Raw genomic sequence first — 19,882 nt, 5'->3', positions numbered from 1 at the left:
AAACAGAGATGTTTTAATAGGGCAAGATGGCTAGTTTGCTATCAGGTGGGCTGTTAAAAGCTATAATAACAAGGAGGACACACAGAAAGTCTAGAAGATATATGGATGACTAAATATAGAAAAAAGAAGTATTGAGCTAGGAGAACTAAAATCTAGGACCACAGAACAAAGCTTGTCAGAATAGATTAAAACAGAAAAACAAACTGAGGTCAGAATATCTATGAAGCTCTTTCTATGTCACAGGTCAGAGTACAGGAAGGAAAAAAATATATAGGACAATACAAGTCAAAGTGATGCCATCTGAACTGGGAAAAAAGATAGTCATGAAATGAGCATAGCTTCTACCAAGAAAGAAGGAGGGTAAGACCTAAACATAAGAAAAAATACCAACAAACTCTCAGAAAAACCTCATTTCTCTAGATAGAAAGAACTGTGACTTTTTTCTTGTCCGGAATTCAATGCCTCTTCACCTGGAAATGACAACTCAACTTTCCTTTGGGAGACTCTTCCCTTACTCTTAGCCCAGGTGGTTCAAATAGAGCTGACCCCGCTGTCAGGGTTAGGCATAAAACCCAAATCTGGACAGCTGTGTTGACAGCGTCAGCAATGCTATGCGATCCAAGTCCCACCATGAGATACACAATCCTGGGCCTTTGATGGGAACTATTAGGAAAGGTACTTTCATTTCACTGGGCTTGCTAAACCCAGTGAAGGGTCTAAGCAGGCCCTGTATTGCTGGTGGCCATCCTGAACCACATAAAGGAACCTGTCTGAGAATGAAGCCTACACAGTCAAGTGGAACCAAGATAGAAAGAGATTTCTTGGTGACATCATTTGAGTACCTGAGGCCAACCATGTTTGAAGCTCTTCCTTCCCTAGACGTTTCTTTACATTAGCCAAAAAAAAAAAAAAAAAAAAAAAATCCCATTTTAGCTTAAACCAGTATGAGTTGATTTCTTCATTTGTAGTCAAAAGGCTAATTTATTGAGTGGTAACCCTGCCAGGCAGTGCTCCAAGCATTTTGCTGGTATAAATTCATTTAATCCTTACAATACTATAATTCTCTCTACTTTATAGATGAGGGTAATTGAAGCACAGAGGTTAAACTTGTAATTTGCCAAAGATTACACAAGAATGTGACAGATTTGGGATCTGAACCCAAGCAGTCTGGTTCCTGGGTCTTAATCATTACACTATCTTGACCAATATAAACTGCTCAGTACTTGAACCATGCTCTAAGCTACTAAATCATGTGAAACAGACCAAGAAGATATCTCAACTGTATGTAGTTTATTCCCTCCAAATTCCATTCTATTCTATGTATGTTTCACTATAGGTCACAGAAAAAGGAAAAACAGGTATACCCAGAGAAGTGTGAAAGGATGAAAAGAGAATGAAAAAAGGTTGGAACCTAGTGATAATGCCCTGGATAGAAATGCTTCCCCACCCATCTGGAGGTGACAGCTGTGAACAAGGTGGTTAATATTTGGCCCCAGGAATCAATCCAGCTGCTCTTTAGCATAAGATGGTGATAAGAACAAACATGGAATTTAGATGTTCCTTGATGTCTATGTTCCCTTGTCTATTTACCATCAGATGTACACCAAGGCATATACTCATTGGTTTCTAATATTCCTATAGATAAATGTCATATTAAAAATGACAGAATTAGGGCTGAGCACAATGGCTCATGCTTGTAATCCCAGCACTTTGGGAGACTGAGGCAGGCTGATCACCTAAGCCCAGGAGTTCAAAGACCAGCCTGGACAACATGGCGAAACTCTAACTATACAAAAAAATACAAAATTAGCTGGGTGTGGTGGTGTGGGCCTGTAGCCCCAGCTACACAGGAGGCTGAGATGGAAGGATGATTGAGCCCAGAAGGCTGCACTGCACCCCAGTCTGGGTAACAGAATAAGACCGTCTCAAAAAAAGAAAAAAGAAAAGGGGAAAAAAAAACCTAACAGAATTGAGGGGAGAAATAAGACAATTTAATTCATCCACCCTCTCATAGTTTCTGGTTCCTGCTTTGTGTCTTGTGTATAGAACACATTTTCCTGTTTTTTGTTTTTGTTTTTTTGCATGACTTGCAATTTCTATTTGTTGAAAAGTTAACATTTTAGGTAATATATTGTAGCAACTCTATATACAGCATCCTCTCCTGAGCTTGTTTTCATTGTTGTTCACTTGTTTGTTTAGTGACTTGGCTAAGCAATTGATCAAAGTCTATTTCCCATGGAATGTGAAGCCTCTGATATCACTCCTCAGTGATGAAGCTTTGGGCACGTGCACAATCACGCCTTCTCTAATGAGGTCTGAACCCCAGTCTTTGGGAGAAACTCTCTTTCAAATTGTCCTTCCTCGAGTACTTTCCCTTAATTCTAGGTACTAAATACAGTTTTCTTATATCTTTTTATTTTAATTAATTCATTACTTTTTTTTATATACTAGAGACAGGGTCTTGCTATGTTACCCAGGCTGATTACAAACCCCTGACCTCAAGTGATGCTCCTGCCTCAGCCTCCTAAAATGCTGAGATTACAGGCATGAGCTGACACGCCCAGCCTCTTCCATCTTATAGTTACACTTTTATGAAAGTATAACAATTCTTTAACTTTTCCTTGTATAAATCACTGTATGGTTTCTATCTCCTGACTGGACTGGACCCAGAATGAGCCAAAGGGGCATGGAGAAGTAGCCTCAAACCAAATGCCAAGGAAAAGAACATCATTCTCTAACTATTAGGACTAAAATCCTGTCAATGAGATTGAAGGTCTTAGTGGTGAAATTCACTCGTATATGAGAGCAGCCCATTTTCCTACACAATTTGATTAAAATAGCCAGAAGAAAGTCCAGTGAGGAAAGATGAAAGTGTTTCTTATGGCAGGGTTTCTCTGGAAAACCAAAGGTTTAGGAATCTACCATTGATAAGTGTCTCTATGAGACCAACAGATCAAAACGATTTTTTTTTTTTTGAGATGGAGTCTTGCTCTGTTGGCCAGGCTGGAGTGCAGTGGCATGATCTTGGCTCACTGCAACCTCCCCCTCCCAGGTTCAAGTGATTCTCCTGCCTCAGCCTCCCGAGTAGCTGGGACTACAGGTGCACGCCACCATGCGTGGCTAATTTTTGTATTTTTTGGTGGAGACGGGGTTTAATTATGTTGCCCAGGCTGGTCTCGAACTCCTGACCTCAAGTGATCCACCTGCCTCGGCCTCCCAGAGTGCTGGGAAAAAATTTTTTTTCAAGTTACTTTCAGTTACCTATACTAATAGGTTGCCTCCTCTATTTCCTAAAGGTCATTGATATTAGAGTGAATGGCAGTTTGTTATTCTCAATCTTTTCTTCACCTTCCCCCATAGGAAGCTGGAAACCATGCCTTATATATACCTAGTCCAAGCCCCCATTTTATAAATAACTGAGGCCCAGGGACATACAATGACGTGCTGAAGATTACCTAGTTAGTTAGTAGGAAACAAAGATTACAAACAAGACTAACCGTTTTTCAGTCTGGCGCCGTACTACCATTTAGAAGGTTTGCCTTACAAAAGAATATCTAAAACGTGATTACAGTAAGAGCATGACAAAAGATAATTTTTCTTTAGATGTTTTAATATTTTATGCTCTGAAATAACTAAAAGCACCTCCTAATGAAATCTAAGAAATTTATTCTCAATTAAGTATTTTAGCTGTGTCTAAAATTATTTATGGTTTCCTATTAATTTACAGTATACGAAAGCTGACTGCCCCAGCTATTTACTGATTACATTTATTTTAAAAATTCAAAATAACAATATTTGATATTATCATATATTATTTCCTAAAAATGAAGCTAATTAAATTGTGCAAGTTGTAAAAATATAAACCTTTTTACATTTGGCATGAACCCAATTTTTAAAATAATTCAATAAACAAATACTGACAACTTACTAAATCTACTATACTCTAAATTTTACATATATCCTTTCCCCCTGCCTGTCCCTACCATGGGATAGTAAGTAAATGCATTGGCTTCAGATTTATATTCTTCACCTAGATTCAAATCCTGTTCTGCCGCTGTGATCTTGGCAAGTTATTTGTGATCTTTTGCTTTAGTTTCTTCACTATGAAATAAGGCTAATGCCCATCAAGATATTTTTGTACATTAAATGAGATAATTTAGAAATAGTTCCTAGTACATAGCAAGGGTTTAACGTTAGTTTATGTGCAAAATTTCTTAAGATCATAAAGCGTTTTGATTTGCTTTTTCTGAAACCTACGTTGGTAAAGTGTCAGAATACACAGTTTGCTGATCAATGAATAGTTATCTCCTACATTCAGAGTAGCACTTATTTTGATCAATGACTACATAATAAAGGCAGACTCATTCAAAGAAAGACATCAAGGAATCATCTAGCAGCTTGGTTTAAAGGCAGTCTTTTAAATAGATAAAAACACTGAATTGGGAGGGGCGGGGAGTCTAAAGATTGCCTCATTTGACTCAAGGAAAGAACGATACCGGCTCAGAAAGTGTGAAAATGCAAATTATTTGGTTTGGGCCGATTTGTAGAGATTTAAGGTTATATTTCCCCACCCCCAACCCCACCCCATGATGTCCACCTGACTCAAGAAATCAGTAGAGAACAGTTGTATATGGTGATTATGGATTGCTGCTAAAACTGCAGTCCGCTGACCAGCAACACTGCATTACTTGTAATTTATTATAAATGCAAAATCTCAGCCACCCCCAAGGGACCTACTGAATCATAATCTGCATTTTAACATGATCCTGAGGGGATTCCTATTCACATAAAGTTACAGAAACCCTGGGTTACTCAATAGCTTTGGGGGAGGTAGTTCGTTACTGGATTTCGTATTTACTGACCACTTAAAATGCGCCAGGATCTTCTCTATATTATCTGCATTTAATCCTCAAGAACTCCATGGCCTGGGTATTTGACCCTCACGTTCAAGAGATGAGAAAACTGAGGGTCGTCTCCATAGAGAGCAGAGGGGTTTGATCTGGGGCCCGGGGAGGTCTGACTCCAAAGACCAAACCTGGTTCCTCTGCCTGGGAGCTACTGAGGTTTTAAAGGCTGCACGACCCTGAGTTCAGGAAACAGGGGCCCCTGGTGTCGGGGCGACAAATTCAGGGCAAAGAAGCGGACCTGCGAGGCTGGCAAGCAAGCTCTCCCTCTTCCTTTGCGCAGGCCCGGGCAGCTCCAGGCAACGCTGGAGACCCAGCCAACGGTAGGAAGCGCCCAAGGGGCGGCCTTGCACTCGGCTGCCCGGACCCGAGGCTGGGAGCGCCGCCTGGAGCGAGGGGCGAGGCGGCGGTAGCCCATGACAGCTGCCCTTTACCTCTCCGGCTGCCATCCATGCTTAGTCCTCTTGCAGCCGCCGTAGGGACACGCTGGATCCCCTTCGGTCCTTCCCCCGGCCGGGCCCAGCCCCGGCAATGGAGGACTGGAAAAGAGGAGCCGGCGGGGACTGCAGCAGCAGGGAAACCGTCGCCAGGCCGGTTGCTAAGGGCCGGGTCCAGTGAGTCGCTATTGTGACGTCACGGCGCAGGGGACGTGCGCTCACCAGCCCCGCCTGCCGGGTACCCGGTGTTAGGAGGACAGTTGCCGACGGAGAGACCTGGCGGGGAAGGTGCATCGATCCCCAGTCTGTTGCTCTGGGATCCTGCCAGTCTTCTGCAGAGCGATCTCCTGTCAGGATCCGAGTCACCAGCACCTGGCAGGCTCTGTCCCTGCGGGAAGAGCAGGGAGAGGAGGTGGACTCATCTGGCATCCACGTCCCCTGGGTCCCGGAGAAAAGTCAAACACAAATGTTAGTTGAGGTCAGGGTAACATTTAACCAGTTCCAAATAATTAAATTTCAAAGCAGTCCGTGAACTTTTGGATTAGTGAAAATCCTAGGAGTGAAAAACATCTACATATTTACATCTTAATTCTTAACCTTAATAAGTTTGAATTTCCTTTCTGCTCGCCAAGCTTCCCCGCTCCTGTCTCTGCCTCCCTTTTATCGTTAAGTTTCAATCCATTTTTATTTATAATGGAAGAGAGCTGCAACATGAATAAGGGGTTGATTTATTTATGGCTTTCTATAATTTGTTTAATTTTGAAGCAGTTACCTTTGAATCCTTGGAAATAACGTCAGAACAGGGTAGGAAGCATTCTCTCATGTAAGACTTCTCAGCCCAAATGTCCATTGACATTTTGGGCTGGTTGTATAATTCTCTGTTGTGGGGGTGCTGTCCCTGTGAACTGTTTTGTAGCATCCCTGGCCTCTGCTCACTAGAAGCAAGTAGCTTCTCAGAAGCAGACCCCACCCACTCCACCTCCAATCCTGACAGTCATAAATGTCTCCAGACATTGTGAAATATTCCCTGGGGGGCAAGATCGCAACTCTGTTGAGAACCACTGCTGTAATGAAAAGAGTCCTGGTTTTGGAGCCAGATATGTAGAACTTAATTCTAAATTTTCTGCTACTTACCAGCTGGATCTTGAATTAGTTTCTAAAACTTTCTGAGCCCCAGTTTCCTCTTTTCTAATGTAGATTGTGAAAGTTGTCAGAATCAAAATAGAGTCACATGTATTGGAAAACCTGACAAGTGGAACTGGGGAAGGCCATGAAGGAGAGTTCTCATGCATGAATCCCTGATAATAAAACTATCACAAAATACTGCGAAAACCACAACCTTGCACAAAGACCTCCACCTTACCCAAAAAGATACTTCTATGAGGACGTCTGTCCAGCAATTGTCTGTCCAGCCTTGAACTGACGTCACCCTTGTTACTGATGCTTGGAGCCAAGGCTAATTACCTCAAAACAATGATGTAATCCTCTCCTTTTTTTTTTTTATTTTTTTTAAAAAACTTTTTTTTCCTTTAATTCCTTGAATATGCAAACAGTTTGCCATGGCACGCATATTCCTATTGCAATGCCCATTCCCGGGTAAATGTCATTTTCTTCTGTAGAGTTGAGGACTAAGCTCTGATTTTTTTATCTTGCCCAAATTCCTATCTAAGGGGTCTAGGGAGTCATGCCCTAGAAACCATAAATTCTTATCAGATGGGTTTTATTTGACTCTATATATCATGACTTACTTTCCAATGTGATTCTGGCGTAATATTATGAGACAAGGAAAAAAAATCAAAATATTTAACCCCAAGATATATTTCCTTGCCATATCTTGAAATTGCCCTGCAAAGTCTCTTGTGGGAAAAATTCACATTCTATAGAGAATCTCTTTTCACCTTTGTTTTCTTTCTTTCCTTTCCAAATCCAGGAGATAACCAACTAAGAGCCAGGCACCCTTTTAAGTCTGACAAGACACATTTTACAACCTGCTCTCTCTCTGAGGTCTGCTATCTGAGAGCTTCCTCTGCACAATAAACTTGGTCTCCACAATCTTTTATCTTAACCCCAACATTTCCTTTTTATTGATCCCAGGCCTTCAGATAAACTCAACCAATTGTCAACCAGGAAATGTTTAAATTTACATACTCATTGAGTTGTCCCACCTTTCTGAACCAAACCAATGTATTTCTTATTTGATTGATGTCTCATGCCTCCCCAAAATGTATAAAACCAAGCTGCACCTCAACCACCTTGGGTACATGTTCTCAGGACCTCCTGAGGGCCAATCATATTTGGCTCAGAATACATCTCTAAAAATATTTTACGGTTTGACTCTTTTCGTCAACAGTCTACCTCTCTGTTGCTTTGGATGAAAAAATGATGCTACTAATTTTATAGTTAAAAGAATTAACAGTGCCTGGCAAATAAAAGAATGTATTCAATAAATGTTAGCTTTCTCTCTTCTGAGATTCCTATCTCAGCAGAGCTGGGTATCAGGGAATTCAGGCTTGAGGGAGTAAGTCAGAAACTCTGTAACAAGGAAGGAGAAATAATTCAGAAACCCGATTATAGTAACACTTGAACCCCTGTTTTCCTAAAACCCAGGGCAGTCAGACAATGATTCAAAATTGGAGGCATGTTGAAGTGTGTGTGATGGCTCTGTGGCCCCAACAACAAAAGTAATTTGGAAGGATACAGGGGCAGGGAGTCAGATGTTATGCAGTCTATTAGTTCATTCTCACGTTACTGTAAAGAACTACCTGAGACTGGGTAATTTATGAAGAAAAGAGGTTTAATTGATTCACAGTTCCACAGGCTGTACAGAAAGCATGGCTGGGGAGGCCTCAGGAAACACTATCATAGTGGAAGGGCAAAGGGGAAGCAAGTAGCTTCTTCACATGGCAGAGTAGGAGGGAGAGAGAGCAAAGAGGGAAGTGCTACACATGTTTAAACAAACAGATCTCATGAGACCTCACTATCATGAGAACGGCAAGGGGAAAATCCACCCCCATGATCCAATTACCTCTCACTAGGTACCTCCCCCAACATGGGGATTACAGTTCAACATGAAATTTGGAGGGGGACACAGAGCAAAATCATATCATGCAGAGAACAAAAACTCCTTCCTAGGTACTCATTATTGCCTGAAATCCATTTCTAAGATCATGAAGGCCTTTATTTCACTACTGGCAGCTAGCAAATACTTTGCATATAATAGGCCTCTAGTAAGCATTTGTTAAATTGAATTAGAAACAAAGAACCCAAGGCAAACACCTTTGGGATAAGCAACACAGTGACTTGACTCAGGGAAGGTGATACCGGCTCCTCTTAGAAAAGTAGACTTTAGGATGACAAGTAGATTTTGTTTTCAAGTAGAACGGGGGGTCCGTGATCTGGAGAGGGCAGCAGAATGGGAGAAACTTCTGGAGACCATATTGTCTGGTACCCAACTTTGTCTGAAGCCATCTATTTCATTATTTCCCTTTCAACATTTTGTTCCAATTATTTCAAGAATGTGTGCATAATAGGGTCTATTTCTCTCCAATTTTAGCAATGAACATATTATCCTAAGTGCAATTTAATTTGTCCTTTGCTTTGGCTCTATGTATGTAAACAAGAGAGAAGATTCTTTCTGGTTGCTATTCCCAGGAAATAATTCATGATCATGGGTGATGAATACAGCTGGTATCAGTTTATTATAGAGTAAGCTCCCAAGAAACACCCTTCTATTGGGAAAATCATCACCAGCTGCAATGGCCTTGGAGAGTAGGCATTCTGAAGACCTTTTGTTGAATATATATGTTTACACCTGAATTTCATGTTCTGAAATTATTCCAATACTATAATCTTGTTATTGACATTTAGAAATCTGCATATGTGTTTTTGTTTGTTTATTTATTTATTTATTTATTTTTTTGGTAGAGACGAAATCTCGCTCCTTCGCTCAGGCTGGAGTGCGGTGGTGTGATCTTGACTCACTGCAACCTCCGCCTCCCGGATTCAAGCAGTCCTCCTGCCTCAGCCTCCCGAGTAGTTGGGACTACAGGTGCATGCCACCACGCCCAGCTAATTTCTTTTGTATTTTAGTAGAGATGGGGTTTCACCATGTTGCTCAGGCTGGTCTTGAACTCCTGAGCTCAGGCAATCTGCCTGCCTCAGCCTCCCAAAGTGCTGGATTACAGACGTGAGCCACCATGCCTGGCTAATTTTTGTATTTTTAGTAGAGACAGGGTTTTGCCATGTTGGCCAGGCTGGTCTGAAACTCCAGGCCTAAAGTGATCCACCTGCCATAGCCTCCTAAAGTTCTGGGATTACAGGCATGAGCCACTGTGCCCGACCCATATGTGTATTTTAGACGGAAATACTTTGTTTCCCTCAATGAATTGGCATGAACTAACCAATTATTGGGTTTCTTTTTTTGTATTAGCTTACAGGAACCTCAAAACTAAGATTTATGCTCAGTTGAAATAAATAGTCATAGCCTTTTAAAAATTTATCTCATTAATTCCCTTTATTAGGAATATGACTTCTTCTTTTAATGGTTCAATTAGGCCTGTCTTATTGGATGAGCTCTAAGCCCTTTGGAAATGGGCTTTTATATATTTGAAATATATAATATATTTCAATTTTATATAAATGAAATAAACTATATATTTTAATACCATAACCTATAGTTATGCAAATAATATATAGTTTATTGTTTATTCTGTTTTATTATATATTATTATTTTAAGCATTTATTATTAATTATGTTATTATTATACATTTAATCTATGTCTTTATGGATGACCCTTAGTTTCGTAATTCAGAGAATTCCTGGAATTTATATTTGTGTGTTTAGAAAATGTTCCAGTAAATACAGTGAAAACAACAAGAAGCCAAAGATCAAAACAACATTCTTCTATTTACTGAGTTATTGTGAACATATTTTAATCTTTAAAGTTCCTGAAAGACAAAAATGAAGGAAATTTAGGGAATCTTTAAAAATTATACATACGAGGGCAGAGTAAAATTATAGAGTTAAATGTGCACTGTGCCGACCTCAGTCTCAAAACAAAATTGCTTAGGTTTCAGTGATTTAAGAATGCTTGAGAATTTGAGCTATTAACTATTTCTCAGTCATTCTCTAATTGAAATAATGTAGCAATTGATTCCTCTAATAACTAAATGAGAAAATGGAACTTTAGAGCTTGGAGGTTATTAGCATGTTATGAAATAATGGATTAATTTGCTGTTTGTCACTAGAGGGGGCTTTAGGAAAGTTTTAAGCTCCATCCCTGTGAGGAAAGCAGCCATGCCAAGGCAATATTACCTACAGATCTTATTCAAGCAATGTGACGTGCAACTGACAAACATTTTAAAAAGTGACTCCAGGGGAGGGGCGGAGTGAGATAGCGGAATAGAAGACTCTGCCAATCATCCCTTCTCAGGGACACCTAGCTTGACAACTATCTACACAAAGGGAGTAACCTTCATAGGAACCAAAAATCAAGGGAGCACTCTCAGTGCCTGGCTTTGATTTCACATCACTGAAAGAGGCACAAAGAGGGTAGGAAAGACAGTCTTAAATTGCTGATGTCATACCTATCTCCTCCCCCATTCCCCAGCAGCAGCTGCCTGTTGGAGAGAATCTCTGTGCTTCAGAGAGGGGGAGCACAGCGGTCATGAGGCTTTGCGTTAGACTCAGTGCTGCCCCATCACAGCAGAAAGCAAACCGAGCTGTACTCAGCTGATGCCTGCCCATGGAGGGGGCATTTGGACTGGCCCAAGGCAGAGGGTAATTGCCCATTCCAGCAATTGGAGCTTGAGTTCTGGCAAGTCTTGCCACTGTGGTCTGGAGGCACTGGGGCCCTAAGTGAACTTGAGGGGCACTTTAGGCCACAAGAACTGCAATTCCTATGCAAGTCCTAGTGTTGAGCTGGGCTCAGAGCCAGTAGATTGGGTTGGAGGGTGGGACATATGACCTATTAAGACACCAGCTGGGGAAGCTAAGAGAGTGCTTGCACCTCTCCCTCTTTGTCCACCCTCACCAACCCCAGGCTACACAGCTGATGAAGAATGCATCAGAGTATCTTAATAGCAGAATTGATCAAGCAGAAGAAAGAATTAGAGAGCTTGAAGACAGGCTATTTGAAAATACACTGTCAGAGGAGACAAAAGAAAAAAGAATAAAAAACAATGAAACATGCTTACAAGATCTAGAAAATAGCCTCAAAAGGGAAAATCCAAGAGTTATTGGCCTTAAAGATGAAGTAGAAAAAGAGATAGAGATAGAAAGTTTATTCGAATAAATAATAAAAGAGAACTTCCAAAACCTAGAGAAAGATGTCACTATCCAAGTACAAGAAGGCTACAGAACACCAAGCAGATTTAATCTAAAGAAAACTACTTCAAGGCATATAATAATCAAACCCCCAAAGGTCAAGGATAAAGAAAGAATCCTAAAAACAGCAAGAAAAAGAAACAAGTGACATACACTAGAGCTCCAATACATCTGGCAGCAGGCTTTTCAGTGGAAACCTTATGGGCCAGGAGACAGTGGCATGACATATTTAAAGTGCTGAAGAAAAAAGACTTTTACCTTAGAATAGTATATCCAGTGAAAATATTCTTCAGACATGAAGGAGAAATAAAGACCTTGCCAAATAAACAAAAGCTGAGGGATTTCATCAACACAAGACTTGTCTTACAAGTACTCCCCTAAAGAGAGCACCTCAATCAGAAAGAAATGGGCATTAATGAGCAATAAGAAATCATCTGAAGGGACAAAACTCACTGGAAGTAGTCAATATACAGGAAAACACAGAAAATTATGACACTGTAACTGTAGAGTGTAAAATACCCTTAAGTAGAAAGATTAAAAGATGAAATCAAAAATAATAATTACAACTTTTCAAGACATAGACTGTACAATAAGATATAAATAGATACAACAAAAAGTTAAAAAGCTGGGGGATGAAGTTAAAGTGTAGATTTTTTATTTTTATTTTTTTGCTTGTTAGTTTGTTTATGCAAGCAGTGTTATTAGCTTAAAATAATTAATGATAATAAATACAAGATAGTATTTGCAAGCCTCATGGTAACCTCAAATCAAAAAACAGACAACAGATACTACAAAAAATAGAAAGCAAGAAATTAAATACTACTACCAGAGAAAATAAATTACCTTCACTAAAAGGAAGACAGGAAGGAAGGAAAGAAGGGAGCAAAGACCACAGAACAATCAGAAAATAAATAACAAAATGAGAGGAGTAACTCCTTACTTGTCAATAATAACATTGAATGTAAAAGGTCTAAACTTTCCAATCAAAAAACATAGACTCGCTGAATGGATAAAAAAAAAATAAGACCCAATGATCTGTGGCTACAAGAAACACACTTCACCTATAATGACACACAAAAACTAAAAATAAAGTGATGGAAAAAGATTCTCCATGTCAGTGAAAACCAAAAAAGAGCAGAAGTAGCTATACTTATATCAGACAAAATAGATTTTAAGACAAAAACTTAAGAACAGACAAAGAAGGCCATTATATAATAATAAAGGGTCAATTCAGCAAGAGAATGTAACAGTTGTAAACATATATGCCCCCAACACTGTAGTGCCCAGATATATAAAGCAAATATTATTAGTATTAAAGAGATAGATAGCCTCCAATACAATAATATCTGGAGACTTCAACACCTCATTTTCAGCACTAGACAGATCTTCCGGACAAAAAAAAAAAACAATCAAAACCATATTTAATCTGCACTATAGACCAAATGGGCCTAATAGATATGTACAGAACATGTTATCCAATGGCTGTAGAATACACATTTTTTTTTCTTCATCACATGGATCACTCTGAAGGACAGATCATATATTAGGTCACAAAACAAGTCTTAAGACATTTGGAAAGTTGAAATGATATCTTCTCTGGCCACAGTGAAATAAAACTAGAAATCAATAACAAGAGGAATTTTGGAAACCATACAAATACATGAAAATTAAACAATATGCTTTTGAATGACCAGTGGGTCAAAAAAGAGATTAAGAAGGAAATTGAAAAATTTCTTAAAACAAATGATAATGGGCCACAATATGCTAAAACCTACAAGACACAATGAAAGTGCTACTAACAGGGAAGTTTATAGTTATAAGCACCTACATCAAAAAAGAGGAAAAACTTCAAATAACCTAATAATGCATCTTAAATAGAAATGCAAGAGCAAATCTAACCCAAAAGTAGTAGAAGAGAAGAAACAATACAGGTCAAAGCAGAAATAAATGAAATGGAAATTAAGGAAAAAATACAAAAGATCAATGAAATAGTTGATTTTTTTGAAAAGATAAAATTGACAAACTTTTAGTCAAATGTAAGAAAAAAAAGAAGACAGATAAAATTAGAAATGAAAAAGGAGACATTACAACAGATATTGCAGAAATTCAAAATATCATTACTGGCTACTGGCTACTATAAGTCAATAAATTGGAAAATCTAGTAGAAATGGATAAATTCCTAGATATATACTACCTACCAAGATTGAACCATGAAGAAATCCAAAACCTTAAGAGACAAATAACAAGTAATGAGATCAAAGCCGTAATAAAAAGTCTGGCCGGGCATGGTGGCTCATGCCTGTAATCCCAGCACTTTGGGAGGCTGAGGCGGGTGGGTCACCTGAGGTCAGGAGTTCAAGAACAGCCGGGCTAACATGGTGAAACCCCATCTGTACCAAAAATACAAAAATTAGTTGGGCATGATTGTGCATGCCTGTAATACCAGCTACTCAGGAGGCTGAGGCAGAACAATCGCTTGAACCTGGGAGGCGAAGGCTTCAGTGAGCCGAGATCGTGCCAATGCACTCCAGCCTGGGCAACAGAGTGAGACTCCATCTCAAAAAAAAAAAAAAGTCTCCCAGTAAAGAAAAGCCCAGGACTTGATGGTTTCACTGCTGAATTCCAGCAAACATTTAAAGAAGAACGAATGCCAATTTTATTCAAATTATTTCCAAAAAATCAAGGAGGAGGAAATACTTGCAAACTCATTCTACAAGGCCAGTCTTACTCTGATTCCAATAACAAAGATAAATCAAAGAAAGAAAACTGCAGGCCAATATCTCTGAAGAATATTAATGCAAAAATCTTCAACAAAATACTAGTAAATTAAATTCAACAACACATTAAAAATATTATTAACCATGACCAAGTGGGATATATCCCTGGGATGCAAGGATGGTTCAACATACACAAATCAACCAATGTGATACATCGTATCAACAGAATGAAGGACAAAAACCATATGATCATTTAAATTAATGCTGAAAAAGCATGTGATAAAATTCAACATCACTTTATGGTAAAAGTCTTCAAAAAACTTGGTGTAGAAGAAACATACCTTAACATAATAAAAGCAGTATATGACAGACAGACAGCTAGTATCATGCTGAATGGGGAAAAACTGAAAGCATTTTCTCTACAATCTGGAACATGACAAGGATGCCCACTTTCACCACTGTTATTCAACATAATTCTAGAAGTCCTAGCTAGAGTGATCAGACAAGAAAAATAAAGATGAGAGAGGGCATCCTTTTCTTGTGCCAGTTTTCAAAGGGAATGCTTCCAGCTTTTGCCTTTTCAGTATGATATTGGATGTGGGTTTGCCATAAATAGCTCTTATTATTTTGAGATACGTCCCATCAACACCTAGTTTATTGAGAGTTTTTAGCATGAAGGGCTGTTGAATTTTGTTGAAGGCCTTTTCTGCATCTATTGAGATAATCCTGTGGTTTTTGTCATTGGTTCTGTTTATGTGATGAATTACATTTACTGATTTGGGTATGTTGAATGAGCTTGCATCCCAGGGATGAAGCTGACTTGATTGTGGTGGATAAGCTTTTTAATGTGCTGCTGGATTCAGTTTGCTGGTATTTTATTGACTATTTTCGCATCAATCTTCATCAGGGATATTGGCCTGAAATTGTCTTTTTTTTTTTTTATTATGTCTCTGCCAGGTTTTGGTATCAGGATGGTGCTGGCCTCATAAAATGAGTTAGGGAGGAGTCACTGTTTTTCTGTTGTTTGGAATATTTTCAGTAGGAATGGTACCAGTTCCTCTTTGTACCTCTGGTAGAATTCAGCTATGAATCCATCTAGTCCTGAGCTTTTTTTGGTTAGTAGGCTATTAATTACTGCCTCAATTTCAGAACTTGTTATTGGTCTATTCAGGAATTTGACTTCTTCCTGGTTTAGTCTTGGGGGTGTGTATGTGTCCAGGAATTTATCCATTTCTTCTAGATTTTCTAGTTTATTTACGTAGATGTGTTTATGATATTCTCTGATGATGGTTTGTGTTTCTGTGGGATCAGTGGTTATATCCCCTTTATCATTTTTTCTTGTATCTATTTGATTCTTCCCTCTTTTCTTCTTTATTAGTCTGGCTAGTGGTCTATTTTGTTAATCTTTTCAAAAAAAACACCTCCTGGATTCATTGATTTTTTTTGGAAGTTTTTTTGTGTCTGTATCGCCTTCATTTCTGCTCTGATCTTAGTCTTGTCTTCTGCTAGCTTTTGAGTTTGTTTGCTCTTGCTTCTCTAGTTCTTTTTGTGATGTTAAGGTGTTGATTTTAGATCTTTCCCACTTTCGTCTGTGGGCATTTAGTGCTATAAATTTCCCTCTAAACACTGCTTTATCTGCATCCCAGAGATTCTGATACATTCTGTCTTTGTTCTCATTGGTTTCAAAGAACTTCTTTATTTCTGCCTTAATTTCATTATTTACCCAGTAGTCATTCAGGAGCAGGTTGTTCAGTTTCCATGTAGTTGTGTGGCTTTGAGTGAGTTTCTTAATCCTGAGTTCCAATTTGATTGCACTGTGGTCTGAGAGACTGTTCGTTATGATTTCCATTCTTTTGCATTTACTAAGGAGTGTTTTACTTCCAATTATGTGGTCAATTTTAGAATAAGTGCTATGTGGTGCTGAGAAGAATGTATATTCTGTTGATTTGGGGTGGAGAATTTTGTAGATGTCTATTAGGTCTGCTTGGTTCAGAGCCGTGTTCAAGTCCGGAATATGCTTGTTAATTTTCTGTCTCATGGATCTGCCTAATATTGACAGTGAGGTGTTAAAGTCTCCCACTATTATTGTGTGGGAGTCTAAGTCTCTTTGTAGGTCTCTAAGAACTTGCTTTATGAATCTGGGTACTTCGTATTGGGTGCGTATGTATATAGGATAGTTAGCCTTTTTTTTGTTTCATTGATCCCTTTACCATTATGTAATGCCCTTCTTTGTCTTTTTTTATCTTTGTTGGTTTAAAGTCTGTTTTATCAGAGACTAGGATGGCAACCCCTGCTTTTTTTGCTTTCCATTTGCTTGGTAAATCTTCTTCAATCCCTTTATTTTGAGCCTATGTGTGTCTTTGGACGTGAGATGGGCCTCCTGAGTACAACACACCAAAAGGGCCTCGACTCTTTATCCAGTTTGCAAGTCTGTGTCTTTTAATTGGGGCATTTAGCCTGTTTACCTTTAAGGTTAATATTTTTATTTGTGAATTTGATCTTTTCATTATGACGCTAGCTGGTTATTTTGCCCGTTAGTTGATGCAGTTTCTTCATAGTGTCGATGGTCTTTACATTTTGGTATGTTTTTGCAGTGGATGGTAATGGTTTTCCTTTCTCTGTTTAGTGCTTCCTTCAGGAGCTCTTGTAAGGCAGGCTTGGTGGTGAAAAAGTCTCAGCATTTGCTTGTCTGTAAAGGATTTTATTTTTTCTTCATATATGGAGCTTAGTTTGGCTGAATATGAAATTCTGGGTTGAAAATTCCTTTCTTTAAGAATATTGGCCCCCACTCTCTTCTGGCTTGTAGCATTTCTGCAGAATGATCTGTTATTAGTCTGATGGGCTTCCCTTTGTGGATATCCCGGCCTTTCTCTCTGGCTGCCCTTAATATTTTTTCCTTCCTTTCAACCTTGGTGAATCTGACAATTATGTGTTTTGGGGTTGCTCTTCTCGAGGAGTATCTTTGTGGTGTTCTCTGTACTTCCCAAATTTGAATGTTGGCCTGTTTTGCTAGGTTGCAAAAGTTCTCCTGGATAATATCCTGAAGTGTGTTTTCCAACTTGGTTCTGTTCTTCCTGTCACTTTCAGGTACTCCAATCAAACGTAGGTTTGGTCTTTTCACATAGTCCCATATTTCTTGGAGGCTTTGTTCGTTCATTTTCATTCTTTTTTTTTTTTTCTCATCTTGTCTTCACACTTTATTTCATAAGTTGTTCTTCAATCTCTGATGTCCTTTCTTCTGCTTGATCAATTCAGCTATTGATACTTGTGTATACTTCACGAAGTTCTCGTGCTATGTTTTTCAGCTCATCAGGTCATTTATGTTCGTCTCTAAACTGATTATTCTAGTTAGCAATTCCTCTAACCTTTTATCAACGTTCTTAGCTTCCTTGCAGTGGTTTAGAACATGCTCCTTTAGCTCAGAGGAGTCTGTTATTACCCACCTTCTGAAGCCTACTTCTGTCAATTCGTGAAACTCATTCTTTGTCCAATTTTGTTCCTTTGCTGGCAAGAAGTTGTGATCTTTTGGAGGAGAAGAGGCATTCTGGTTTTTGGAATTTTCAGCCCTTTTGCAGTGGTTTTTCCTCATCTTCATAGATATATCTACCTTTAATCTTTGCTGTTGGTGACCTTCGCATGGGGTTTTTGAGTGGTCGTCCTTTTTGTTGATGTTGATGCTATTGCTTTCTTTTTATTAGTTTTCCTTCTAACAGTCAGTCCCCTCTTCTGCAGGCCTTCTGGAGTTTTCTGGAGGTCCACTCCAGATCCTGTTTGCCTGGGTATCACCAGTGGAGGCTGCAGAACAGCAAAGATTGCTGACTTCTTCTTCCTCTGGAAGCTTTGTCCCAGGGGGGCACCTGCCAGATGCCAGCTGGAGCTCTCCTGTATGAGGTGTCTGTTGACACCTGCTGGAAGGTGTCTCTCTGTCAGGAGGCACTAGGATTAGGGACCCACTTGAGAAGGCAGTCTGTCCCTTAGCAGAGCTCAAGTGCTATACTGGGAGATCTGCTGCTCGCTTCAGAGCTGGCAGACAGGAACATTTAAGTCTGCTGAAGCTGTGCCCACAGCTGCCACTGCCCTCAGATGCTCTGTCCCAGGGAGATGGGAGTTTTATCTATAAGCCCCTGACTGAGGCTGCTGCCTTTTGTTCAGAGATGCCTTATCCAGAGGGGAGGAATCTAGAGAGGCAGTCTGCTGCAGTGACTTTGTGGCGTTGTGGTGGGCTCTGCCCAGTCCAAACTTCCTGGCAGCTTTGTTTACACTGTGAGGGGCAAACCACTTACTTAAGCCTCAGTAATGGCAGATGCCCCTCCCCTCATCAAGCTGGAGCATCCCAGACCTACTTTAGACTGCTGTGCTGGCAGGGAGAATTTCAAGCCAGTGGATCTTAGCTTGTTGGGCTCTGTAGGGGTGGGATCTGCTGAGCAAGACCACTTGCCTCCCTGGCTTCAGCCCCTTTTCCAGGGGAGTGAACAGTTCTGTCTCGCTGGCATTCCAGGCACCACTGGGGTACAAAAAAAACAAAACAAAACAAACAAAAAAACAAAACAAAACTCCTGCAGCTAGCTCAGTGTCTGCCCAAACGGCCACCCAGTTTTGTGCTTGAAACCCAGGGCCCTGGTGGTATAGGCACCCAAGGGAATCTCCTGGTCTGTGGGTTGTGAAGACCATGGGAAAAGCGTTGTATCTGGGCTTGATAGCACCGTCCCTCACAGCACAGTCCCTCATGGCTTCCCTTGGTTAGGGGAGGAAGTTCTCCAACCTCTTGTGCTCCCTGGGTGAGGCGATGCCCCATCTTTCTTCTGCTTGCTCTCTGTGGGCTGCACCCACAGTCTAACCAATTCCAATGAGATGAACTGGGTACTTCAGTTGGAAATGCAGAAATCACCCACCTTCTGCATTGGTCTCGCTGGGAGCTGCAGACTGGAGCTGTTCCTATTTGGCCATCTTGCCAGCCATGTGTCTAGTACTTACAGGCTAATTTTTGCAAGTCGATTTTACAATAGCTTATAAATCCCAATTACAATAGCTACAAATAAAATACAATATCTAGCAATTAATTTATCCAAAGAACTGAAGGATCTCTGTAGTGAAAACTATAAAAGAAATTGATGAAAGAAATTGAAGAGGACACCAGAAAATGAAAAGATATTCCATGTTCATGGATTGGAAAAATTAATATTGTTAAAATTTCTATTCTACCAAAAACAGTCTGCAGATTCGATACAATCTCTATCAAAATACCAATGACATTCTTCACATAAATAGAAAAAACTATCCTAAAATGTATATGGAACCACAAAAGACCCAGAATAGCCAGCACTATCCTAAGCAAAAGGAACAAAACTGGAGCAATCACATAATCTGACTTCAAATTATACTACAGAGCTATAGTAACCAAAATAGCATGATTCTGGCATAAAAGAAGACACATAGACTGGTGGAACAGAATAAAGAGCCCAGAAATAAATCCACACATTTATGCTAACTCATTTTCAA

The 19,882-nt window shown here is 39.7% G+C and overlaps 1 protein-coding gene across 10 annotated transcripts in view; it reads right to left on the bottom strand.

Moving 5' to 3' along the window:
• The window catches only part of SPATA7 (spermatogenesis associated 7), a 55,071-nt gene extending 49,205 nt beyond the window's left edge, over positions 1-5,866 (bottom strand). For 5 of the 10 annotated variants that reach the window (XM_009249376.4, XM_054530362.2, XM_054530360.2 and 2 more), the window contains exon 1: positions 5,339-5,513. In XM_009249376.4, the coding sequence (XP_009247651.3) occupies positions 5,339-5,357 (19 nt within the window). In that variant the 5' untranslated portion in view covers positions 5,358-5,513. Of the gene's footprint in view, positions 1-5,338 lie in introns of all 10 variants that reach the window. The other 5 variants (XM_009249377.4, XM_054530364.2, XM_002825009.6 and 2 more) reach the window with 4 other exon arrangements.
• Between the last annotated feature and the right edge of the window lie 14,016 nt (positions 5,867-19,882).

This window comes from Pongo abelii, chromosome 15 (genome assembly GCF_028885655.2).
Source record: "Pongo abelii isolate AG06213 chromosome 15, NHGRI_mPonAbe1-v2.0_pri, whole genome shotgun sequence".
NCBI lineage: Eukaryota > Metazoa > Chordata > Mammalia > Primates > Hominidae > Pongo > Pongo abelii.
Note: the sequence above shows the minus strand (reverse complement) of the source record. Positions and strands in the feature narration are given on the sequence as shown.